At 27.1% G+C, this 22,244-nt stretch overlaps 1 protein-coding gene across 1 annotated transcript; it reads right to left on the bottom strand.

The window, feature by feature from the left end:
• Positions 1 to 154: 154 nt before the first annotated feature.
• Positions 155 to 4,981, bottom strand: LOC113374923 (WD repeat domain phosphoinositide-interacting protein 2-like). The gene is given in 9 exon segments (XM_026614883.1): positions 155 to 281; positions 1,372 to 1,542; positions 1,847 to 1,891; positions 1,893 to 2,044; positions 2,607 to 2,678; positions 2,744 to 2,938; positions 3,297 to 3,523; positions 3,526 to 3,545; positions 4,877 to 4,981. Coding segments are annotated over 9 exon segments (1,086 nt in total). The 5' UTR covers positions 4,954 to 4,981.
• Between the last annotated feature and the right edge of the window lie 17,263 nt (positions 4,982 to 22,244).

Here is a 22,244-nt window from a genome sequence, read left to right as displayed (position 1 = left end):
ACCTCAATAAATTTGAAATAATATAACATTAACAAAAATAAAATACAAAATGCTAACAGGAAAAATGTAAAAATAATAAAACAGTTCCTACCTTTATTATAAATAATGTCCCTTGGGATCGTTTGACTTGATTTGCACAATCCAGTCGGTTTGTTCACTTCAAGACCAGATAATTGTGCGTTTTGAGAAGAACACATTCTCCACCCTCGATTGTATTAAGACTGTACACATACAAATAACCATCAGCTGTAGCCACGAGGAGTCTCAAGTTCTTTTGAACCCTGTAGATAAGAATATAATTTCTATCCTCGAAATTTTTGGTATATTGTGAAAATAGAGAGTAAATAATACTACTAAAAGACTACAGAAAGATAGAAAGAAATAGAGAGAGATCATCATAGTATAAATGATTGAAATAGTCTTCAACTTTAATAGTACTTGTATGAAAATCCAAATAAAGTTTAGTAAAAATTTGCAAGAATGAAATAAAATTAAGATCTATAATTAATTAAAGCCATAATTAAAAAAAAATTAGTGAATGGCTTTCGATTCTTTGCCCTTCTTTCAATTTTTTATAATCATAATTCAGGTATTCTTTATCAATTTTTTTCACTAAAAACATACTGTAAATACTACTACTACAATACTTATTTTGGATATTATGAAATCCAGTTCTGGATGAATATATTTATCATCCCAGTGAATAAGTGGTTAAGTAAATTTTCACTGTTTTGCAAGGCTTGATTTCAAAGTTTTATTACTCATATAATATTGCATATTTAAAACTAAAGGTTTAAATTATATATAAAGTATTTTATTTTTAATAATTAATAACAATTTAATAATTATTTAGAAGGAATAGTAAATTTGCAACTCAGGACATTCTTGCCAACTTTGAGTTAACTACTTATTCACTGGGATGCCAGATATATATATATATATATATATATATATATATATATAATATAATATGGTATTTTTGGTTTAAAAAATTAATAATCATTTTATTTATATTTTACCCATTTTGAACAACATGACCAATTTTCAATTTGAAAGGGAATACATAGTAGTGTATCTTGATCAACATACCTTTGTTGAATAACTTCTTAGCTTTTAAACAATAACTTAAAGCATTTTTGCAGAATATCAAATGCAGAACACTGTTGTTCTATCCTAATGTTAATATAATATTAATTTTGGTAAACAGAATATAAATACAAAGTCATTTTTAACAGATTGTATTTTATCCATTGTAAAAAAAATATCAGTCAAAAATTTACAAAAATAATGATTTTTAAAATTTGAATTTGCGATTGGATTGGGATGTTTTATGAAAAAATAATTATGATTACAATTATAATATATACGTACGTAGTAATAGCGCAAACATTCTTGACTCCTTGGAAAGGCAATCTGACAGAAGCAAAAGCTCTACCTTGACTGAATACATCGGTTACTTGGGATGGAAGGTAGTTGGCACTTGCAGAAACAGCTTTAGTTAAGTAACCCATCCAACCACCATCCTCAGAATTTTGTCTAGGGCTAAGATGAAGAAATATCAATTAGATGTATAAGATATGTGCTTTTATGCAAGTTTATATTGGTTGAATACTACTGTTATAGAAACATTGCTATACAATGATGAAACAAGTTTATAGATTATATTAATAAGGTATAAAAATGACCAATAATTGATTCAGTGGTACATTTTATTTACAATTTGATTTAAACACAAATTAATAAACAGATATCATAACAGAGAAACAATGTTCATAAAAAAGGTATCATTTATTCAAGTTTTGAACTAAACAAAAATAAAAACAGCATAGAAGACATTTCTACATACATGTCTTTAGGAATTTCCAACTTGAAAATATGTACAGTTCTGTATTAGAACTGCAACACAAAACGTCCCACATACACTGAATGCCAAACTTGAGATTGAAACACAACGTTTGACTCCTCTCCTAAACTCAAAAATTCTTGTTCCATCTTGCACATTAAACCACCGAATAACTGTTCCCTTTTCACTCGCTGTTGCAACCTGATAAATAATTATAATTATTCAATTATAATTTAATTAAGTCAAGTAATATATATATATATATATATATATATATATATATATATATTAAATGTTAAATATGAACAATACAACACTCAGATTTTTAGCACACATTTTAATAATTGCAGATGTTTTAGATCATGATATCTTCAGTGTAATTCCAAAACAGTAAAAATTATATAAAATATACATTATTAAATTATATTTAATTTTTGAAAAACAAAAACACCAACTATCTTTTACAATGCTTGACACAGTACTAAACATGTGAATATATACAGAAATTTTTTGAAAACTATATTTATAGATACAATATGATAGTTACGATAGAACAAGTATTTTGATGTATTAGTGTATAATTTTTTACTGTTTTGAAATTAGTCAATATGAGGCTTACCATGGTCTTGAAACGTCTGTAATTATTAAATAAAGTATTTGCTAAAAATCTGAGTGTTGTACTGTTCATATTTAACATTTAATATTCGTTCCACTCGAATCAGAAAATTCTATATATATGTATGTAATAATATATTTGATTTACCTTAGTTCCTTGGGGACTGAATGCTAAAGCAGCTAAAGGTGAATCATGTGCTGGTATCATGGTTTTTGCGTGCTGTCAGTAAATGCGTTATCATTTAGATCAAAAAGAGTTTCTTAAAATATTTCAATCAAACTCACTAAGTTAATTGCATCAAATATTTGAACTTCCCCGATTGTGCTTGACCCGGGATAAGCTAAGTAACAATGGTCGGAACTTGTAGAGAGGCTGCATAATCCATTTGGATTTGGGGGTGTATCCCTTATTGTATGCAGCACTTTCATATCTCGTATATTGTGAATATACAGACTCTCTTCTAAGCATACCACTAACCTCTGAATATAAACAATTTTATTAACTTTTTGCAGTCAGGTATTTATCTTATCAAAAAAGAATTATATTTTTGAATTTTTTTCATCAGCTTCAAATGTTATTAATACCAACTACTATTAATACTTTATACTCTAAAGAATTCTGGGCATTGACAGAAATGTCTACAGACTCTCTTATTATTTGCGAAAGTTTTGGAATCGAGTAAAGTATTAAAATCCTATTGAATATATAGGCATTGGTTGAAATCAACCAAAGTTTATATTTTATACAGAAGGATGAATAAAACTGTATAACACAAAATCCTTAACCTTTTTTATATTTATCATGGTAATTAATCTTTTTTTCTTTACTGATATTTACCGCTCGATTCAATTTTACAGCCAATATGGTGTTACTGTAACTATAGTTACAAATTTCGGTTCCCTTTTTGAAATGACGGACTTTGAGTTTTCTAGGTGCAGCAACAGAAACCACTGCCATGAGACTGGAACTGAACAGTCTTTCAACAATACATATATCTTCTCCATGACTCCTATAGATTTCTTCCAAATGGTCTACAGAGTTCAATGAGAATAACTTGTGACCGTCTGAGTTCCGACAGCCAATGAGCTATATATGCAAAGTATTTAAAAAAAACTTAGTATATAATCCATTAAAAATTCATGAAGGATTTTTTAAATCATAATAAATCATAAAACTTACTCAATAACTAAATATCTACATATGAAATATTACAAATGAACTAATACATATAATGGATATGCAACAGAAGATAAATAATATTTGATTGACAAAAGCTATACAGAACTTCTTTTTCCCAAACTTTTCCAAATTCCTTTCGCGAAACAGCAACTTCTATATCATTCTTATTTCTCTAAATTTTCAATTATTTCTCAAATCATCAATTTTCAGCTTTATCTATCAGAGCTTTAACCCAATTGTTTTCTGCAACAACATAAGCGTAAGAAGCATAATATAGCACAGAGGTATAAACAAATATTGGTTCTGAAGTTAATATACTATTCATACGAGAATAATGCATTCTCTTTTGAATAATTTACAAATGTAAAGCAATTTTTCATAATTTTTATTCAAATCTGATGTAATATATATGATCACACTGATCCTTTACAGGGTATATAAAGGGCCAAACCAACTAAAAATAATAATAATAAACTTCAAAATAAATCTTCATATTGTATAATATAAATATAAAATAAAAATTTATTTTGGAAAATTAATAGCATATTTTTTAAAATAGCAAAGATGGAATAACAGTAATTAAAAAAATCAAACATATGAGTCATAGCAATTGAGATTTGTTGATGCTAAAAGCTGTTAATCATAAACAATAATTCAAAGCAATCAGTTGTACTCCAGATAATAAATCATATATTATTATACTAATAATATAAGAATAGAATATACATATATTATTTAACTGAGTTCATACATTGTGCTATGTAATACTGCATTTTTGTGCAATAAACCAGTTCAATATGCACAATTCTCCAGCTGTTGAATAATTTTACAAGGACTTCATTAGTCCTTGAACAATCGAATATTCGATTAATGTCAAAAACAGCTGATTTTTTTTCGCGATGTTGCATGATGCAACAAAAAGTATCTAATATTCCTTAAAAATTTGATTAATAAAAATAAATTCACGATAGCCTTGACATAAGTTACTTTCTTCATGACGTCATAAAACTTTATTAAATCAAAATTACGAAATTGTAACATATTGACATGATTGATTTTTTCATACTTATGGATACTGATTTGACAATAATCGAAAGTGATTAGCGATACAGTAATAAATAATTTTGAGAAACGTCAAATCATCACGACCAAACATGTGAACTGTCAAGCGTTCGCGTTATTGAAAACATTTAAAATATGTTTTCTGTTTTTTACCTTAATATTGGCGATATACGTACGTGCAATCCTGATTGAAATTAATAAAATATCCTCCATGATTTGCATTATCTGCATTTGAATGGCTTGCAAGGTTCATGAGTCCGTTTATAAAAAAAAACACTAAATATTCTGTAACACTTGGATAATTCACATAGAATAATAATTTATAAATTGAATAATTTAATTTTGCACTATTTTTTAAATATTCTTAGTTGTTAATTAAGTCTTTCAGCACTACAAACTACCAAATGTCAGAAATATTGAACTATCGTATCTAAACAACAGCTGACGCTTGAACAGTTGCGCTAAACCCTCGCAAAACAACGTATGACAAGCGAGTCGGACTATGTATATAATGGATGGTTCGGAAAATACTTTCGAATCATTTTTGATAAATATCAATTTCTAACTTCCCGTAGGACAAGTTATAGTAATCGCAAAAAAATCGAAAATGAAAATCTTTATATGTCTTTACGTTTCAAAGTTTTTTAGTATCTTGGCATACCTTAGAAAAAATGGATGTATGTGTGTGTGTGTGTGTGCGTGTGCGGATACAAATTTTTGCCGATTTGGATAATTAAAAAAACATTCAATTCGTATTGATAAGGAGACGTGCTGATTAGTTTTTGGCATAAGCAGGTCTAGCCGTTTCGAAGACACGGGACAAAAAGTAAAATACATTTTACTTCTCTTCACAAGATGAAGAACTGATTAAATTTTTGAAAAGGCAGGTCCAGCGGTTATGTACTCTCAATCAAAATAAGCTAAAAAAATCATCATTTGGCAGTCAAAAATGTTTATTGGACATATGTACATCAAATTATCAGATATTTTATTGAGATTTTAATAATGTGTACACATTTTGTGTACATTTTTTTGGGTTCCGTACCAAGATTTTAATTACGGTACGGGAAGTTCCAGCAATTTGCCTTAAGGCACATGGTTATCATGATTAAAAAATAGTATTTTTAATTTGCACAAGTTTGTGATTAGCATATTTATATATTGATGATTGATAATTTGAACTTCATAAAGTGGCCAGAACAAATAATTAAACGTTTATATTATAATCATTATTTTCTATTTGTGTATAAACAGATTTATTTTTTGTATTTTCATTATCCATTTATCAGAGAGAGTAGACTGTATTCTCTACAGGGATATTTTTTATACATACGAGTACATCCATTCAAAAAATAAAGGCAAAGACTAGAGGCAAGGGCAAGCAAAGCGGAGGTTTTAGCAGGTAGTATTATACCAAGGCGGTATTGTGTCTGACATACCCAGACAAAAGACACGTCTGGGATGCATAAAGGCATTTCCTTCGCTATACAGAAAAAAAAAACAACTAGTGGGGTGCATGGCATCGTACCTTACACAAAATATGTACACATTATTAAAATCTCTATAAAATATCTGATAATTTGATGTACATATGTGCAATAAACATTGTTGACCGCCAAATGAAATTTTTTACTTATTTTTATTAAGCGTCCATAACCGCTGAACCTGCCTTCCCAAAACTTTAATCAGATCTTCATGTTGTCAATACAAGTAAAATGTTTTTTGCATTATTAAAACCGGACGCTCCGTTCTCTTAAAAACTGAATCACCGTTTTTGGCACTTTTTACCCCGTAACTTCGGAACGGCTAGACCTGCTTTGCCAAAAACTAATCAGCACGTCTCTTTATCAATACGAAAAGAATGTTTTTGAATTATTCAAATCGGTTAATCAGTGTTCCCGAAATCGTCGATGAAAATTTGTATCCACACACACACACATACATCCATTTTCTAAGGTATGCCAAAATGTTCAGAAGGTTTGAAACGTAAAGATATATAAAAAAATTCATTTTCGATTTTTTTGCGATTACTATAACTTACCCTACGGGAAATTAAAAAATAAATCGTACGGTAATATTTATATTGATTACGAACCTTCTACCAATTTAATAAAAATTATGTGTTTTAAAATAAATTCAACATAAAATTTTCAGCTAATACATTTTACACGATACCAAATAAGAACGTAAACCCTTGCAATTTAACGTTCAGGTTGAGTTGAAAAATTTCTTGCAATAAAAAATAGAAAGTTATCAAAGAATGTATTATACAATATTAAATATGTGTTATTTAATTTTATCATAAAGATGCTCAAAAAGTACTTAAATAAAGAAAACAATATGATCGTAAAATACGTTTCACAAAATAAATATTATAAAAAAATACCAAGAACACAAACACACATAAAATCTCATTTTCGTAATCAAGGAAAATGAATATAACTTTTATTAATTTTCAAGGACGTTAAGTCCAGGTTGAGTTGGAAATGCAATAGTTACAATAAAAAATAGAAAATTATCAAAGGATGTATTATTTAATATCAAATATGTTATTGTTTGGCATAAAGAAGCCCAAAAAATACTTTATTAAAGATAACAATATGATCACATAATAAATTTTATAAAAAAATATCAAGAACACACACACAAAAAATCTTTTTTTTTCTTAACTAAGGAAAATGAAATATAACTTTTTATAGAACTTTACTTTCAATTTTTCGTTTTTTTTAAATTTATGATTTGGTACTTTTCTAATATATTATAAAATAAAGTTTTTTGTTTGCTTTTTTGCATATGTTTTTCTGATTTGAACATATATATTCAAATTATAAATGCTCGGAATGAATGTTTTTTGATATTTTGTATTACTTTCAAAGGATTGTTACTTTTTCTAAAAATATATAAAAGCATAAGAAGTTATCCATTAAACGTTTTCGATCAATGATAATACATGACAGTTTGTATCGAATAAAATGTATGTCAATGTTTATTTGTTTACATGTTACTTTATATATTTGCACACTTACAAATTAAAGTCGGATATCACACTAATATAAAATTTTAAATATACGATTTGAATTATCAAAATATTTTTTTTGACGTGTTATTTAAACCGTGGCTTATTTTTTAGTGTAATACGATTATTATAATAAAAACATATATATTATCGCTATAATTATCAAAATAAATTATTTGATAATCATCCTTTTGAATTTGTAAATCACTGGAAAGCTTCCGGATTTTCTGAATATTTTTCACGAGTTTTCAAAAGAGTTTCAAATAGTCAAGGTTGTTCAATATATTTCAAACCAAACTGTATCAATTTTCTTCCTACTATCCTTTAGAATATTATAATAAATAATATTTTATTTATTTATTTGAACAGCGATCAGAATTTATCAGAACAATCCTATAGGCTGTTGTGACAATTTTGCTTTACTAAATGCCTTTTTAGAAGCCTATCCAATTGGCCGATCTCTATTTCCTATATATATTACAATAATTTCCTCTATATAATCACAAAATTTAAATTTAATATATCAAAATTGAAAAGGCTTACTACTGGGTAACCTTTTAGATGTAATGTTTAATATTTCATATATCATCAAAATTACTGAATATCTTCCTTTTTGTAAAGACAGATTGTAATTCAACAAAGAGAATAAAAAAAAAGATATTACAATAATTTCTCTAATACTGAAGATTTTTAAATTGATGCAGCGATGTTGGGAAATTGTTATTTTCATAATAATTGTTATTTCCATCTATATTTCCAAATAAACCGATGTAACTACTGCTTGATCTCAGGCAGTCTGAAGCACAAAGCTCTAACCATTACCATCATTAAATTAAAAAGCTATCAGTATTAGAAGAAAATCTAATAATAAAAATATATCTAACAAACTAAGGCCAGCATCTAAGTCTTGGGACGCCTTCTAAAAAGCCATGGAGTTAAAGTTAAACATCACAACAGCCTATAATATAAGACTTTAAAGTTCTCATTAGTGTTCAAATAAAAACTGTAAACGTTTCTAATAAGAAAAATTAAATATGTTGCGGGCAGGCAGGCCCGAAAAAATTTATGTTTTGCGTAGTTTGATATTTATTGTTATCGAAAACAATTCCTTTGTTATGAAATTACAATATACAAAATGTAAGTTTTATCATTCTTTGATAAATACCATTGACATAAATGTCTAGCAAGTCTTATCGTTTTCTGTATTTTGATGCTACAGGCGATTGCTTATACATATATATTTATATCTTGGCTGTTTTTCGACTGTGAAACGTATTTGATATAATAATAAATCAACCAATTCGTCGAATTAAAAAATTAAATAAATATGAGCAATTATTTATTTTGTTACGTACGAACTGCTGAATGATGACACACATTTAGTGTGCTTTTATAATTAATCGATTTTTTGTATAATATTTTAGGGCATTCGTTAATACTGTGAACACTATTATCATGCTTTTTCATTAAAATCGTCAATAATTTTTTTTTATTAAATTTTTATTAAAAACTTATTAGCAGGATCCAACTGGTATCTTTCGAACGGTTTTTAAATATTCAATATTTTTAGCTTCGTACTAACTTTTAAAATACATATAAGATTCACAGGAAAAACCTAAAAAAAGAACAATCTAACAATTGAAACACTATTAATGAACTGAATTGATGCAGATTATTATTGAGTTAATTAAGTGACTTAATAAAGTGACATTTTTTTTTAATATACATTTTTTATTAAATTTTTATTAAAAATTTATCAGCAGGATACAACTGGAATCTTTCGAACCGTTTTTAAATATTCAATATTTTTAGCTTCGTGCTAATTTTTAAAATACATATATCACAGCAAAAACCCAAATAAAAAACAATCTAACAATTGAAAGTAAACACTATTAATGAACTATTGAGGCAGATTATTATTGAGTTAATTAAGTGACTATTTATTTAATATAGACATTTCATAATTTGTAAGATTTATACAAAGACTATAATGGCATGTATAAATATTTTAATAATTTTAGGGGGAATTGTATGATTTATTTATAAATTATTCACTGGACTAATTTTCTATGTATAAAATATTGAATATTCAATTAATTTAAAATTTTCTATACAAAATATTCCTCAAAAAACAATCGAGTTTGATGGGATAATGGTTTAATTATGTATAAAATATTGAATATTCAATTAATTTCCAATAGAATTGATATTTTTCACAAAAATTCAAATTTGTTTAAAAAAAAAAAAATCTCGAAACCTTTTTTTTTTGTCAAATTGGTAAATAATCTAATTGTAAGTATTTCGCGATCCTCAAACAGCACTCAAATTTTTCAAAATTCTCTAAATACTCTAATTTTCCGCATTTTCCAAAATACTGTAATTTATATCAATGAAATTGAAAATTTTCAAAATTAGATAATTTTATCAAATATTTTTAATTTGTTTTAATTCTCACATTCTTTGCGAATTTAACCTTAAGATACAATGCCATCAAGTGGGCCTTGGTACCACTAGTTCACTTTTTTAAATATGTTAAGTATTTCGTTACATCTTCGTTAAACCAAATTCGGTATTCAAACTTTTTAATATATATTAAATATATAATATATTAACCATTTTATAATGGTTAATCTTCAGAGCAAATTCTTGGTGTTCACTACTCTTGGTGCGTAATTTGCACGTGTCAAGGTTTATTTATGAGAAATACATTTTTGTGAGTGTTAGACGACTACTGCGTACTAGAATACTTGTGTGGTGATACCACCACATGTGATAACAGTATGTGGTAGAGTTCGTTTTGTAATAGTCTGAAGAATTGTGTTCCAAACTAAAACATGCTTAACATTTTAGCCATCAAGTAACATTTCACGTATGTTTGATTTCACATCAAATGCATAGACTGCACCATATACAAAGTCTACAAACAACATGCCAGTTGGCAGGGCGCTCAGGTCAAGACGGTTTTCTAGGAAATCTGAAATATTCTTTCAGTGATGTCAATTTCCGCTTACATTTAATTTTGTCTCTACAATAAAAAGTAACATCTTGATACAGATCCCATAAAAATAAAAACAATATTTGCACTATTATACAAATCTCTATAAAATATCTGATAATTTGACGTGCACATGTCTAATGATCATTTTTTTCCGCCAAGTTGCATTTTTTTACTTTTTTATTGAATCTACAAAACCGCTGGACCTGTTTTCCAAAAAATTTATTCTGTTCTTCATTTCGTCAATACAAATGTTTTTTGAATCATTCAAATCAGACGCTCCGTTATCTCAAAAACTGAATTGCCATTTTAGGTATTTTTTGCTCCGTATTTTGAAATGGCTGAGCCAGCTTTTAACAAAAACAAATTAGCTCGTTTTCTTGTCAAAAGGATTCGAATGTTTCAAATAGAAATTGAATCATTCAAATCGGTTAACCCGTGCTCTCGAAATCGTCGATGAAAATTTGTATCCGCGCAGATACACACACATACTATTTATGAGGCATGGCAAGATGTTTATTTTCGATTTTCGGAAGATTACTATAACTTATCATACGGGAAGTTAATAATACAACGAATCTGGACCAATTTTGGCAATTAGGTCTGAAGTTAATGGATGTGGATGCCATATTGGACGTATTGACCCCTGCAGCGCAGTTTAAAAGCGATACGCAATTGGTTTTAATTTCTTTAATAGAAGATTATTATTAAAAAAACTTTATTATTCATATAGAGTAGTATAGTCCAGTCATTTAAGCTTAAATTAGGTAAGCCAATTATTTATACGCCAATCGGCTTTATACAGTTTTATAATATTGTTTGCTAATTCATAACTTGTATATTTATATCTATATATATATAAACACATATATACATATATATATATATATAAACACATATATATATATATATATATATATATATACATATACACATACATACACATCTACTTACATACATATATACATACATATATACTCATATAATACGCATACATATACATACATACGCATATATGCACATTCACATATAAGTACATAAATACATACACATACATACACGTAAACTTTATAAAAAACTATGATAATTAAGTAACATAAAATATGTAGGTTTTGAGACAACTTCTCAAGAAGTGTAATTGATGAATCCCATTGTGAATATTGGACGCGTGCTACTATAAGGACTTCTTAGGAGACAATCCAATGGTTGACCTATCTCTATTTGATTTTATCATTACAATTTCTCTCATGATTTTGATGAAGAACTGCTAGAGAAGGACTAATTTTGCTAGGAAAAACATTTTACTTTATTAAAATTATTTGTTTGAAGATAATAATATAGTATAATAAAAGTAAAGATAGTAGATAGTAAATAATAAAAATGCTATGAAACTCATCACTGATATGTAATCTGACCTGAGTGGCAATTTCTCCCACCCATCACCAAAACTTCTAAACATCTAAAAACCTAAGAGTCCATTATACGATCCAAAATAGTGATTATTTGATGTGCGTATCTTTATATTTATTTAATATTTAATTTATTCTTTCGTAACATAACACCAACTGGGCCACCATTTCCTTATTTCACGCGGTCAGTACGAGTCGATCGTTTTATAAATTATTCAAACCGGTTCATCCGTTTTCCTCAAAATATGGCAAAAAATTGTATTTAACCATACATACATATTAAACAAAAATACACATACACATATCTTTAAAGTATTTCAAAATAACTAGAAGGTCTTGAAACAGTACGACAAGAAAAGAAATGATTCTTTGCCGATTTCAATAACTTAGCCTACGGGAATTTAAATGACATTTATTGCTTCAGACCATTTGCGACTCATTTGTTATTCTAATTTAGCAATGTTTGTGTAAGAGATTTTGTACAATATAATTAATTTAAGATCTAGACTAGAAATCAATTTACAAATACATGTTCGAGATAAAACATTTATCAATACATTATATCTTCGCACAAATATTGATATATATATATATATATATATGATTTGACAATTAACGCAATTTCAAAACTCTATAAAATGATAATCAGCAAAATTGCGACAGAACTCGAAAATATAGAGATACCGTAATCGATTCTTCAAGGTCACTTTGAATTAGAGTTTTATTTAATTTAAATAATGAAATTACCATTATATGATAGCATATCTCCTTTTTACAGTGTTAAGAAATAATTGTTTTTAGATCTGAAAGTTCAATGTACGATACAAAGTTGCAAAAATTAAAAGCAGATCTTGTAGATTTATCAAAGTTTCTTTTTGATGGAATTAACTTTTTGTGCGATTGTTCAAAACACCTCATGGAACACCTGGAAACTTTTGCCTTCTACTAGCTTCTTTTTATTTCTTTAAGTTGCAATGAAGATATCAAGATACAGTATGATCTTTATGAGCTATTATAAAATCAACAAAAAATGTATATTAAAACTAGTGGTGTATGGCATCGTGCCTTAAGGCAAATTGTTGGAGCGTACCGCAATGAAATAATCGAAGATAATGTTTTTCTGTATCTTTCAATATTCGTAATTTATAGACAAAATATAAGAGCTTATTAATTGGACGATGACGTTTATATATGTTTACAGGAAAAATAAATAAACAAACCTTAATCAAGCGGAGTTTGAATGAAGAACCTTATCTCATATTTCTAATATATAAAATAAATTGCAAAGCTAAAATTAATTATTTCAAATATAAGTATACACGCTTTGAAATTTTAGCTAGAATTAAAATTAAAATCCAAATCATTTTTCGACACACATCCATTTTTCTGAGGTTTGCCAAAATGTTCAGGAGGTCTTGAAACGTAAAGATATGCAAAAATATTTTATATATTATTTATTTCGATTTTTGGACGATTACTACAACTTACAAGAAGTAAATAAACGAAACTCAATCAAGTGGAGTTAGAATGAAGGACCTTATCTCATATTTCTAATATATAAAATAAATTGCAAAGTTAAAATTGAATATTTTAAGTAAATAAGCTTTGAAATTTTAGCTAGAATTAAAATTACAATCCAAATCATTTTTCCACATACATCCATTTTTATGAGGTTTGCCAAAATGTTCAGGAGTTCTTGAAACGTAAAGATATGCAAACATTTTCATTTTCTATTTTTGAACGATTACTATAACTTACTCTACGGGAAGTTAATAAGATAAAAAAGAATACTTAATAATACTCCAGAGACAGAAGTTTATGGATTTGTTACTGATAAAAAAATAACAAAAACATTGTTTTATCGCTTTTGAGCATTATACTTCATACAAAATTAAATATTTGTATATACAAAATTTCTATAATTTTTCGTGTCGAAAACAAATAATAGATAAGTGATTATTAAACTAATTTATATTAGTGTATTTTGAAAATTAAATAACATTGAAGATTCAGAAATGACAAGAAATTACTAATGTTCAATATTTTTAAAACCTTATTAATATGTGGAAATTTTGCATGTTTATATTTTAAATTTTTCCACACGTAATCTAACTGAATTAGATTTTCACACACACGTTAATTGTTTGATATGCATCAATAATCAATATACGATAAGAATCATTTTTAGTGCCAAAATTATCAGTATGCTTAAAACGCAAAAAAGTAAATGAGTTTTAATTTTTGTTGATTTCAATAATTATTTCCAATTAATCTTATCTAGCTATTTTCAATAAGTCAATAATATAATTTATTTTTTGTTTATACATGATGAAGTTACGTGGCACGTGCGAATTCTTTGTAAATTTATCACAAAACTATATTGCACTCTTTAACGATAATTAGTAAACAATAACAAAAACCATAGACAGAAACTATTCAAATAGAACTTTTAAATAACAGATTATTAATTATTTACCACAGTAAATATTCTGTGAGATTTGCATAAAATTTTATGTAAATATATTTGGAGGACCTTTACCACCGATTAGTTTTTCATGGAACCTTTTTCATTATGTTATTGATAAAAAAGATCTTACCATATTTTGCTGATCTCAATTACAACAATTATTAATAATTAACTAAAAATTGGAAAATCAGTGTTATTAAGCCGCCGTATCAATTGATTAACAGTGTATGTAAAAAAAGCAGGAAAATTTAAATGCCTATTGTAAATAAAATGAGGTTTCTTGATAACGGTGCTATTAGAAGGCAATCCATCGATTGTCTTGACTAACTGAAATACATCTTCATTAATTTTGAAATGGGAAATCTACGGTCGCCTTTCTAATTGTGATATTTCAGCAATGACCCGAATTTTCACTTCGATATTTCCATAATTTCGTCTCAATTCAAAAAGTCCTACTCCCTTATTCTTTATTTCTGATGTTATATAAGAGTAAGTTTCAAAGGTCTTTGAACATGTTGGCATACTGTAGAAAAAATTTATGTATGTGTGTGTGTGTGCGGATACAAATTTTCGTCGACGATTTCGGGAACACAGTTTAACCGATTCAAATGATTCAAAAAACATTCGATTCATACATACTGATCAGGAGACGTACACATCAAATTATCAGATATTTTATAGTGATTTTAATAGTAAGTATAAGTATATATTTTGTTTATGTTTCTATGCGTTCCGTACCAATGTTTATCTGTGTACCAAAATTTATATTATCCGTCAGACTGCAATGCGGCGCTTACGCGCTTCGATGTTGTTTCTTCTCTAAGATTGCTTTGGAAAAAGTTCAAATTTTTCCGAAAATATCAAAATATGAAAAAAGATTCAAAATTTTCAAAAAAATTTTTTTATACAATTACAAAACTCTCAAAAATCTATTTTTTCAAATTTTTCAAAAAATTTAAAGGTTTTTCAAAAAATTTAATTTTTCGTACGGGAAGTTTCTGCAATTTGCCTTAAAAGGCACGATGCCCTGCACCACTTGTTAAAAATACATCTTAATTTTAATAATTCCTTTTTCCTTATATAGTGATTTTCCTTATATAGCATATATAGTGAGTTGTTAATAAACTTTCGGTTAATAAACGGTTGAACTCATCACATCGTAATATTTACTACGGATGTCGTTTTTTATCATAAATCCGTTTTCCGCTTTTATTTATGGAAGTTGAACACACAATAAGTTTATAACATTTTTAGTTAAATATTCGTGTTTCACTTAATTATAATTTTTGATTTTTTATAACTTTGATTTTGTTTTATAACTTTGTTGATTAAACGCAGTAATAATTTATTGCATTATAATATAATATATTATATACATATATATTATATATCAAGTGTGTTTATTGGCTTAATTAACTTCCCGAAGGAGACGGAAAAGGACGAGAAGTTTGTTTTCGCGAAAAAATTTGATGTGCTAATGTTATGTTTTCTCGACGTTTCAAGTCATTCTGAATCGAATCAGACCAAATTTGGAAAAATATGTTTGTGTGTATGTATGTGTGTGTACGTGAGCCGATATTTTATCTTTCTTTGACGTTTTTTCAAGAACGGCTGAACCGATTTCAAAAAATTTAATCCATTCGATGTAACTCGATAAGGACTAGCTTTGTCAGTTTCGTGCGACGATCGGCCGAGCCGTTTTTTCGTAACTAGCTGAAGAACGTGTATGTTTTCGTTCACGTTTTAGCCGACAATTTTTGAACCGATTTTAAAAGTTTATAAACTGTTCAAAATTATTGATTGGCAATCAATTAAAAGTTTATAAACTGTTCAAAAATTATTGATTGGGAATCGCGTTGATTAGATTTAGGACAAGATCGGCCAGACTGTTTCTTCGTAGTTAAAGATTGAATTTTTTTTTTATGGTTTTAATTAAACTTTGACGATTTCATAATCTAAAATAACATACTATATACTAAAGTATGATAGACCTACGATAAGCAACTGAATTATTAAAAATTTACTAAAGTTCGGAATAGTACAAAGTGATTCTAATCAGAATGTATGCCTTTAGTTCATATGTAGATTCCGAGTTTTGTGGATAGTTACTTATTGCAGTTGATGGTCATACTTAAATAAAATACATTTTTAGATCCTTTACCTAAATAGCTATGTATAATTTCTGATTGATTAAGTTTATTATTAATGCTTATCAGGAAGTTAATTCAACTTGTTAACAATAAGGCAAAATGCTACTTACAACTAGTTCATATTTTTTATACCTGACAATCAGTCAGACAGGAATGTCTGATACAAATCATCATAAGATGATGCATGGTTTATATATATATATGCATACACATACACACACACATTTATATATATATATATATATATATACGAGTATATACAAATATATCCAAAACTTTCATTCTCCATTGACATTATGGATATAAATACACAGCATACATACATTCACTTATTCAATCATACATAATTGCGGTCTCAAACACATTGGTATAATTCATGTATCTTAATGTGTTTCATATTTTTTATCTTCATTTTAAATTTAATCTCCTTGGGAAGTTTATGAATCAGCTTGGTGGCACCATATAATGTTACTTCTTGTTTTATTTTTTCAAACTTGTAAGTTTGATTTCGCCTCATTAGTTGAGTCGATGTATATCTTTATTTATGGCGAACTTATAAATACGTTTTATATATAAGTATATTTTTTTATATTGGATTTTTTTATAATTTTCAATATCGTATATTAAAAATAAATTTTAATGCGCTATGGTTTAATTAATGCATTATATACGGTATAATTTAATGATTGTAATTATCAATTAGATAGGTGTGCAATGCTATTATGATTTATATTTGGAAGTCTTTATTAGAAATTTATTAAAAAAAATATGGCTATCGGTATGTGTATGTTTTAATTATATTATATTATATGTATTAATTTACAATTTTATGTTTTAATCATTTTATTTGATGGTTTTACCATCATACCCAGACACTCAATCAATGCATTGATTGTGATGACATTCTAAGTAAATACGTACTACTAAAATATTTGTTGGTGTTTCATGATAAAATAGGTTCAAATATATAAAAATGGGAAAAATACTTATTTAGGTTTTATTGAAATTTTTTGTTACACGCTATTTTGGAATTGTACATTTCTAATATAAGAGAATATGTAGGTAATTTCTAAGAGTACATATGAGCAATCGTGCTAATTACTATTTGGTGAAAATCGGCTCGGCGGTTTTAATTGTTACTTTTTCATATTTTTGACGATTTTGATAAAAAAAATATTATGTTAAAGTTCATGGTCTTAACGAATAAAACAAATTAATATATTATAGACTTACGAAAAATGGTTGAATTACAAATATAAAAGTGGTTTATGGTCTTAACGAACATATTAAAATATTATATGCCTACGAAAAGTAGTTGAATTATAAATATAAAAATGTTTCATGGTTTTAACGAACATATTAAAATATTATAGGTCTACGAGTAGTGGTTGAATTATAAATATAAAATGGGTTCATGCCCTTAACAACATATTAAAATATTATAGACCTACGAAAAGTGGTAAAATTTTAAATATGAAAGTGGTTTATTGTCTTAATGAACATATTAAAATATTATAGGCCTACCAAAAAAGGTTGAATCATAAATATGAAAGTGGTTCATGATGTTAGCAAACATATTAAAGTATTATAGGCATACGAAAAGTAGTTGAAAAATAAATATTATATAAAAGTGGTTCATGGTCTTAACGAATATATTAAAATGTTATAGGCCTACGAAACGGGGTTGAATTATAAAAATAAATAAAATCAAAATTTGGAATAATTAGCTTCGTGCTTAGAATATACGCCATGTATTGTCCGTTCTGTGTTTCGTACTAGAAAAAAACAAACTGTGTTAGATAAATCTGCCTAAACTTTCCTTGAGGTAAAATGCCACTTACACCTAGATAATCGCATAGATGCCTGAAATCCTGTTGTATATGAATATAAACACATATATATGAATGTATATATATATATATATATATATATATATATATACTAGATGACCCGACAGACGTCATGTACCCACGTCTACAATTTAAGATCCAAATTTTTTAATATCCTATCCTATACTTTTTAATATTCTATTTAATGTTTTTCCGTTTATGGTCTTGGCATAAGCCATATACATATTGAAAACTGCAGTTTTTTTATCAGTATAAGAAATTCAGAAAGAATAAATATAGGGGGAAGTCCCGTAACGCCGGACGGCACTTAAAGCCGGACACTCTATTTAACACGTATTATTTAAGCGAGTATAAATCTTTTTATTTCAAAATACAAGTGAAAGGGGCGCGGGGGGCACACAGGTGCAGGATCACGCGTCACCTAAATATTAATGGAAGTAATTCTAGTGTATTTATGCATTTATATTTTAGTGGCATTCAAAAATAAAAGTAGTACTTGATTGTTATCCGTAAAATGGTAGAATATTATTAGATATTTTAAACAATTTTAGTAGGTACCACCAAATGAACGAAATTGTCTGTCCTTCAGACATTCCAGAGTGTGGAGATGGCTACATATGTGTTCAATGCTGGTTATTTTGAAATGTCCGGTAGTAGATGCCACTTTGTAAAATCATATTTTTTGTCACCAAAGTTTGATTGATAGTATTAATTATTGTTTAGCAAAGATTGCGTTTTTGTTAATTTAGTTTGAATTCTAACTTTGTTATCTAATATAAGTCGTTTAATAAACATTTCGTAAAATATTTGTTGATTTATTTATAAATAACCTTAGGTGTCCGGCACTCGGGGACTTCCCCCTAGTATCTATGGTAAAAGAACAATATCACCTTTGTTATTTCCAAACAATATAATTGTTTCAATAATTTATATAATATATATAATCGTCTATAATTTTTATAATCGCGTATCCTATATTAGATGCTTTTTGGCAATTACAATTTCTAAATTACATTTTTGTTACTAATAATTTAATAAACATTATTACTTTAGTTAAAATCTTAGGTGAATTGGTTTGTAAAATCTAGTTCATATGGCACTGTTCAATTTAAGATCATGATGAAACAAACTATAAATTTTTGACTAAACTCTAAAAAGATTTATTAAAATCCGAATAACCGCTTAAGAGGAGTATCAATTCACACACACACACACACACACACACACATATATATATATATATATATATATATATATATATAATAAATAACAAAATTATTTATTCCATTAAACCTTTTTCACACTTGATGTGTGTCATCATTCAGTAATCAAACCAGGAAAAACAGGAAACATTAATTGTGATGTAAAATTGATTGAACACTAAATTTGTGTAAAATAATAAAATACTATTATATTAACAAACGAGAAATAGGAGGAGCACATATTGCCCTCCTATATTTAATGTTATTGGTAGCATTGCATTGTGGGCGCTGTTCCTGGAACATATATAATATATATATATATATATATATATATATATAATATATATATATATATATAATTTTATTCTATATTTTCTTTTCCAATTATACATTCACTGATGATAACATATGAAAACAAAACATTTAACAACAATTAATATTATTCTGTTTTGATAATTATTTGATGGCCTTTGAAGATTACATAATTATATTCATAAATAACAATTACCGATGTGTTATATATTATTATTTTTTCAATACGCAACTCATCGGTATATATTTCAAACGCCCTACAAAGAAAACAATGTATTGATTAAGTCAGCACACTGATCTGGTTGCGCAGGTTGTCAAGCTCTGTCAGAAAACTAAGCGAACGTCACAGGCATTGGCCACACTGTGAAGCCTCGAAAGCGAATGTCAGTAGGAGCCAAGTTCCAAGCGATAGTTGATTCCTGCGACAGTAAATCTTTTAATGATATCATTTGATTTATTTACGTTAAATTATTACTGAATTATTACTTATTACAAATGCTATCGCTTCCAGATCTCAAACATTATTCAACACGATGTTGATAGGGTTTTCAAACAGAACTGTCGTAGGCTAATATGTGTTCACATGGTGCCAAGGTTATAACGTGATCATTTTAATATTAAAGATTAATAGATAATGAATTAATTGTGTGTCCGTATAGATATGACACACTAAATTATTATTACTGTGATTTTCTGTGGTGACAGTGAAGGAAAATAATTAGGTGAGTACTTATGAACATAATTGTATTATTTAGTTATTTAAAGTTTTGTTATCTTTTATTAAATAAAATATTCATTTAATTCATCTCGCAATGATAATTTATAACCAAAATATATTGTTGGATTCAAAATTTCAATTGACAGAAATCTAACCTAAAAAATCATGCATGTATATATTCCCCGTAAATAAATTTTGCTATTTAACTTCATACAATTTTTGTATATTTTTACACAGTCTTATTATATTAGAAAACATATACTAATTCACATATTTTATGAATAAATTATATAATATATTTGTGCCAGTATTTTACCATGTCAGCTGTAACTTTGTGATAAATTTCTATATAAAAAAATAAATTGTTTTACACTTTTTTCTGTCAGCATGTATAACTTCATAGTATATATATATATATATATATATATATATATATATCCAATAATTGAAACTATTTTATTAAAGTAAAATGTTTTATTGACAAACGTTTCGGGTCCTGATTTGACCCATCTTCAGTGCATACAAATAATTTTAAAGAAAAAACAAAAACACGAGAAATATAATGCACTAATTACTATAACAAGTTATAAAGCATGACTTTTAATAACTATTGAATTAAAATAAATATTAAATTAAATAAACTAGATGAAAAAGTTTTTAAAAAAGGACTCTTCTATTCGAGACATGTTATGTGCTTGGAGAAATTTTAACAAAAATTAAAATGGTTAAAAATTAAGGTTAAAATTTCTCTAACTAAGCATATAACATGTCTCGATGAGAGGAGTTCTTTTTTTAAACTTTTTCATCTAGTTTAATTTAATTTAATAGATATTAAAAGTCATGCTATATACTTGTTATAGTAATTGGGTAGATTATATTTTCCGTGTTTTGGTTTTTCTTTAAAATTATTTGTATGCACTGAAGATGGGTCAAATCAGGACCCGAAACGTTTGACAATAAAACATTTCACTTCAATAAAACAGTTTTAAATTATTGCATGTGAACGCCAAGAACAACTTTATTATAATATTTCACCATCTGAAAATTCTTTCGATTCATATATAGAGTGTATAGAGCTGCGAACAAAAATCCAATAATAATAAAAATCTAAAAAAAATTCTCCAGAGATTAAGACAAATAGCATACTTAAGGAAAAATAAAATTAGTGGATTTTTTCTTATGTATATTGTTTGTTTATATCTAATCAAGACCATGTTTCTTGAGAGATGTCTTAAAGATGGAACGTACCTAGGTCCGAAACGTCGATAGCAAATAACAATCTATTAAACTTTTTGTTTTTTTTATTACAATTGGATTATTGTTCGAAGCTCTACACAGTATTTACTAAACCATGCCTCAACTATCTAATCTATATTAAGGTGGTTTCCAAAATGACAAAAAAAAATCTTTGAAAATATCAGCTCT

The sequence above is a fragment of the Ctenocephalides felis genome, unplaced genomic scaffold (assembly GCF_003426905.1).
Source record: "Ctenocephalides felis isolate EL2017-DRISC unplaced genomic scaffold, ASM342690v1 CF-g0.4_SCAFFOLD_01886, whole genome shotgun sequence".
NCBI classification, from domain to species: Eukaryota; Metazoa; Arthropoda; class Insecta; order Siphonaptera; family Pulicidae; genus Ctenocephalides; species Ctenocephalides felis.
Note: the sequence above shows the minus strand (reverse complement) of the source record. Positions and strands in the feature narration are given on the sequence as shown.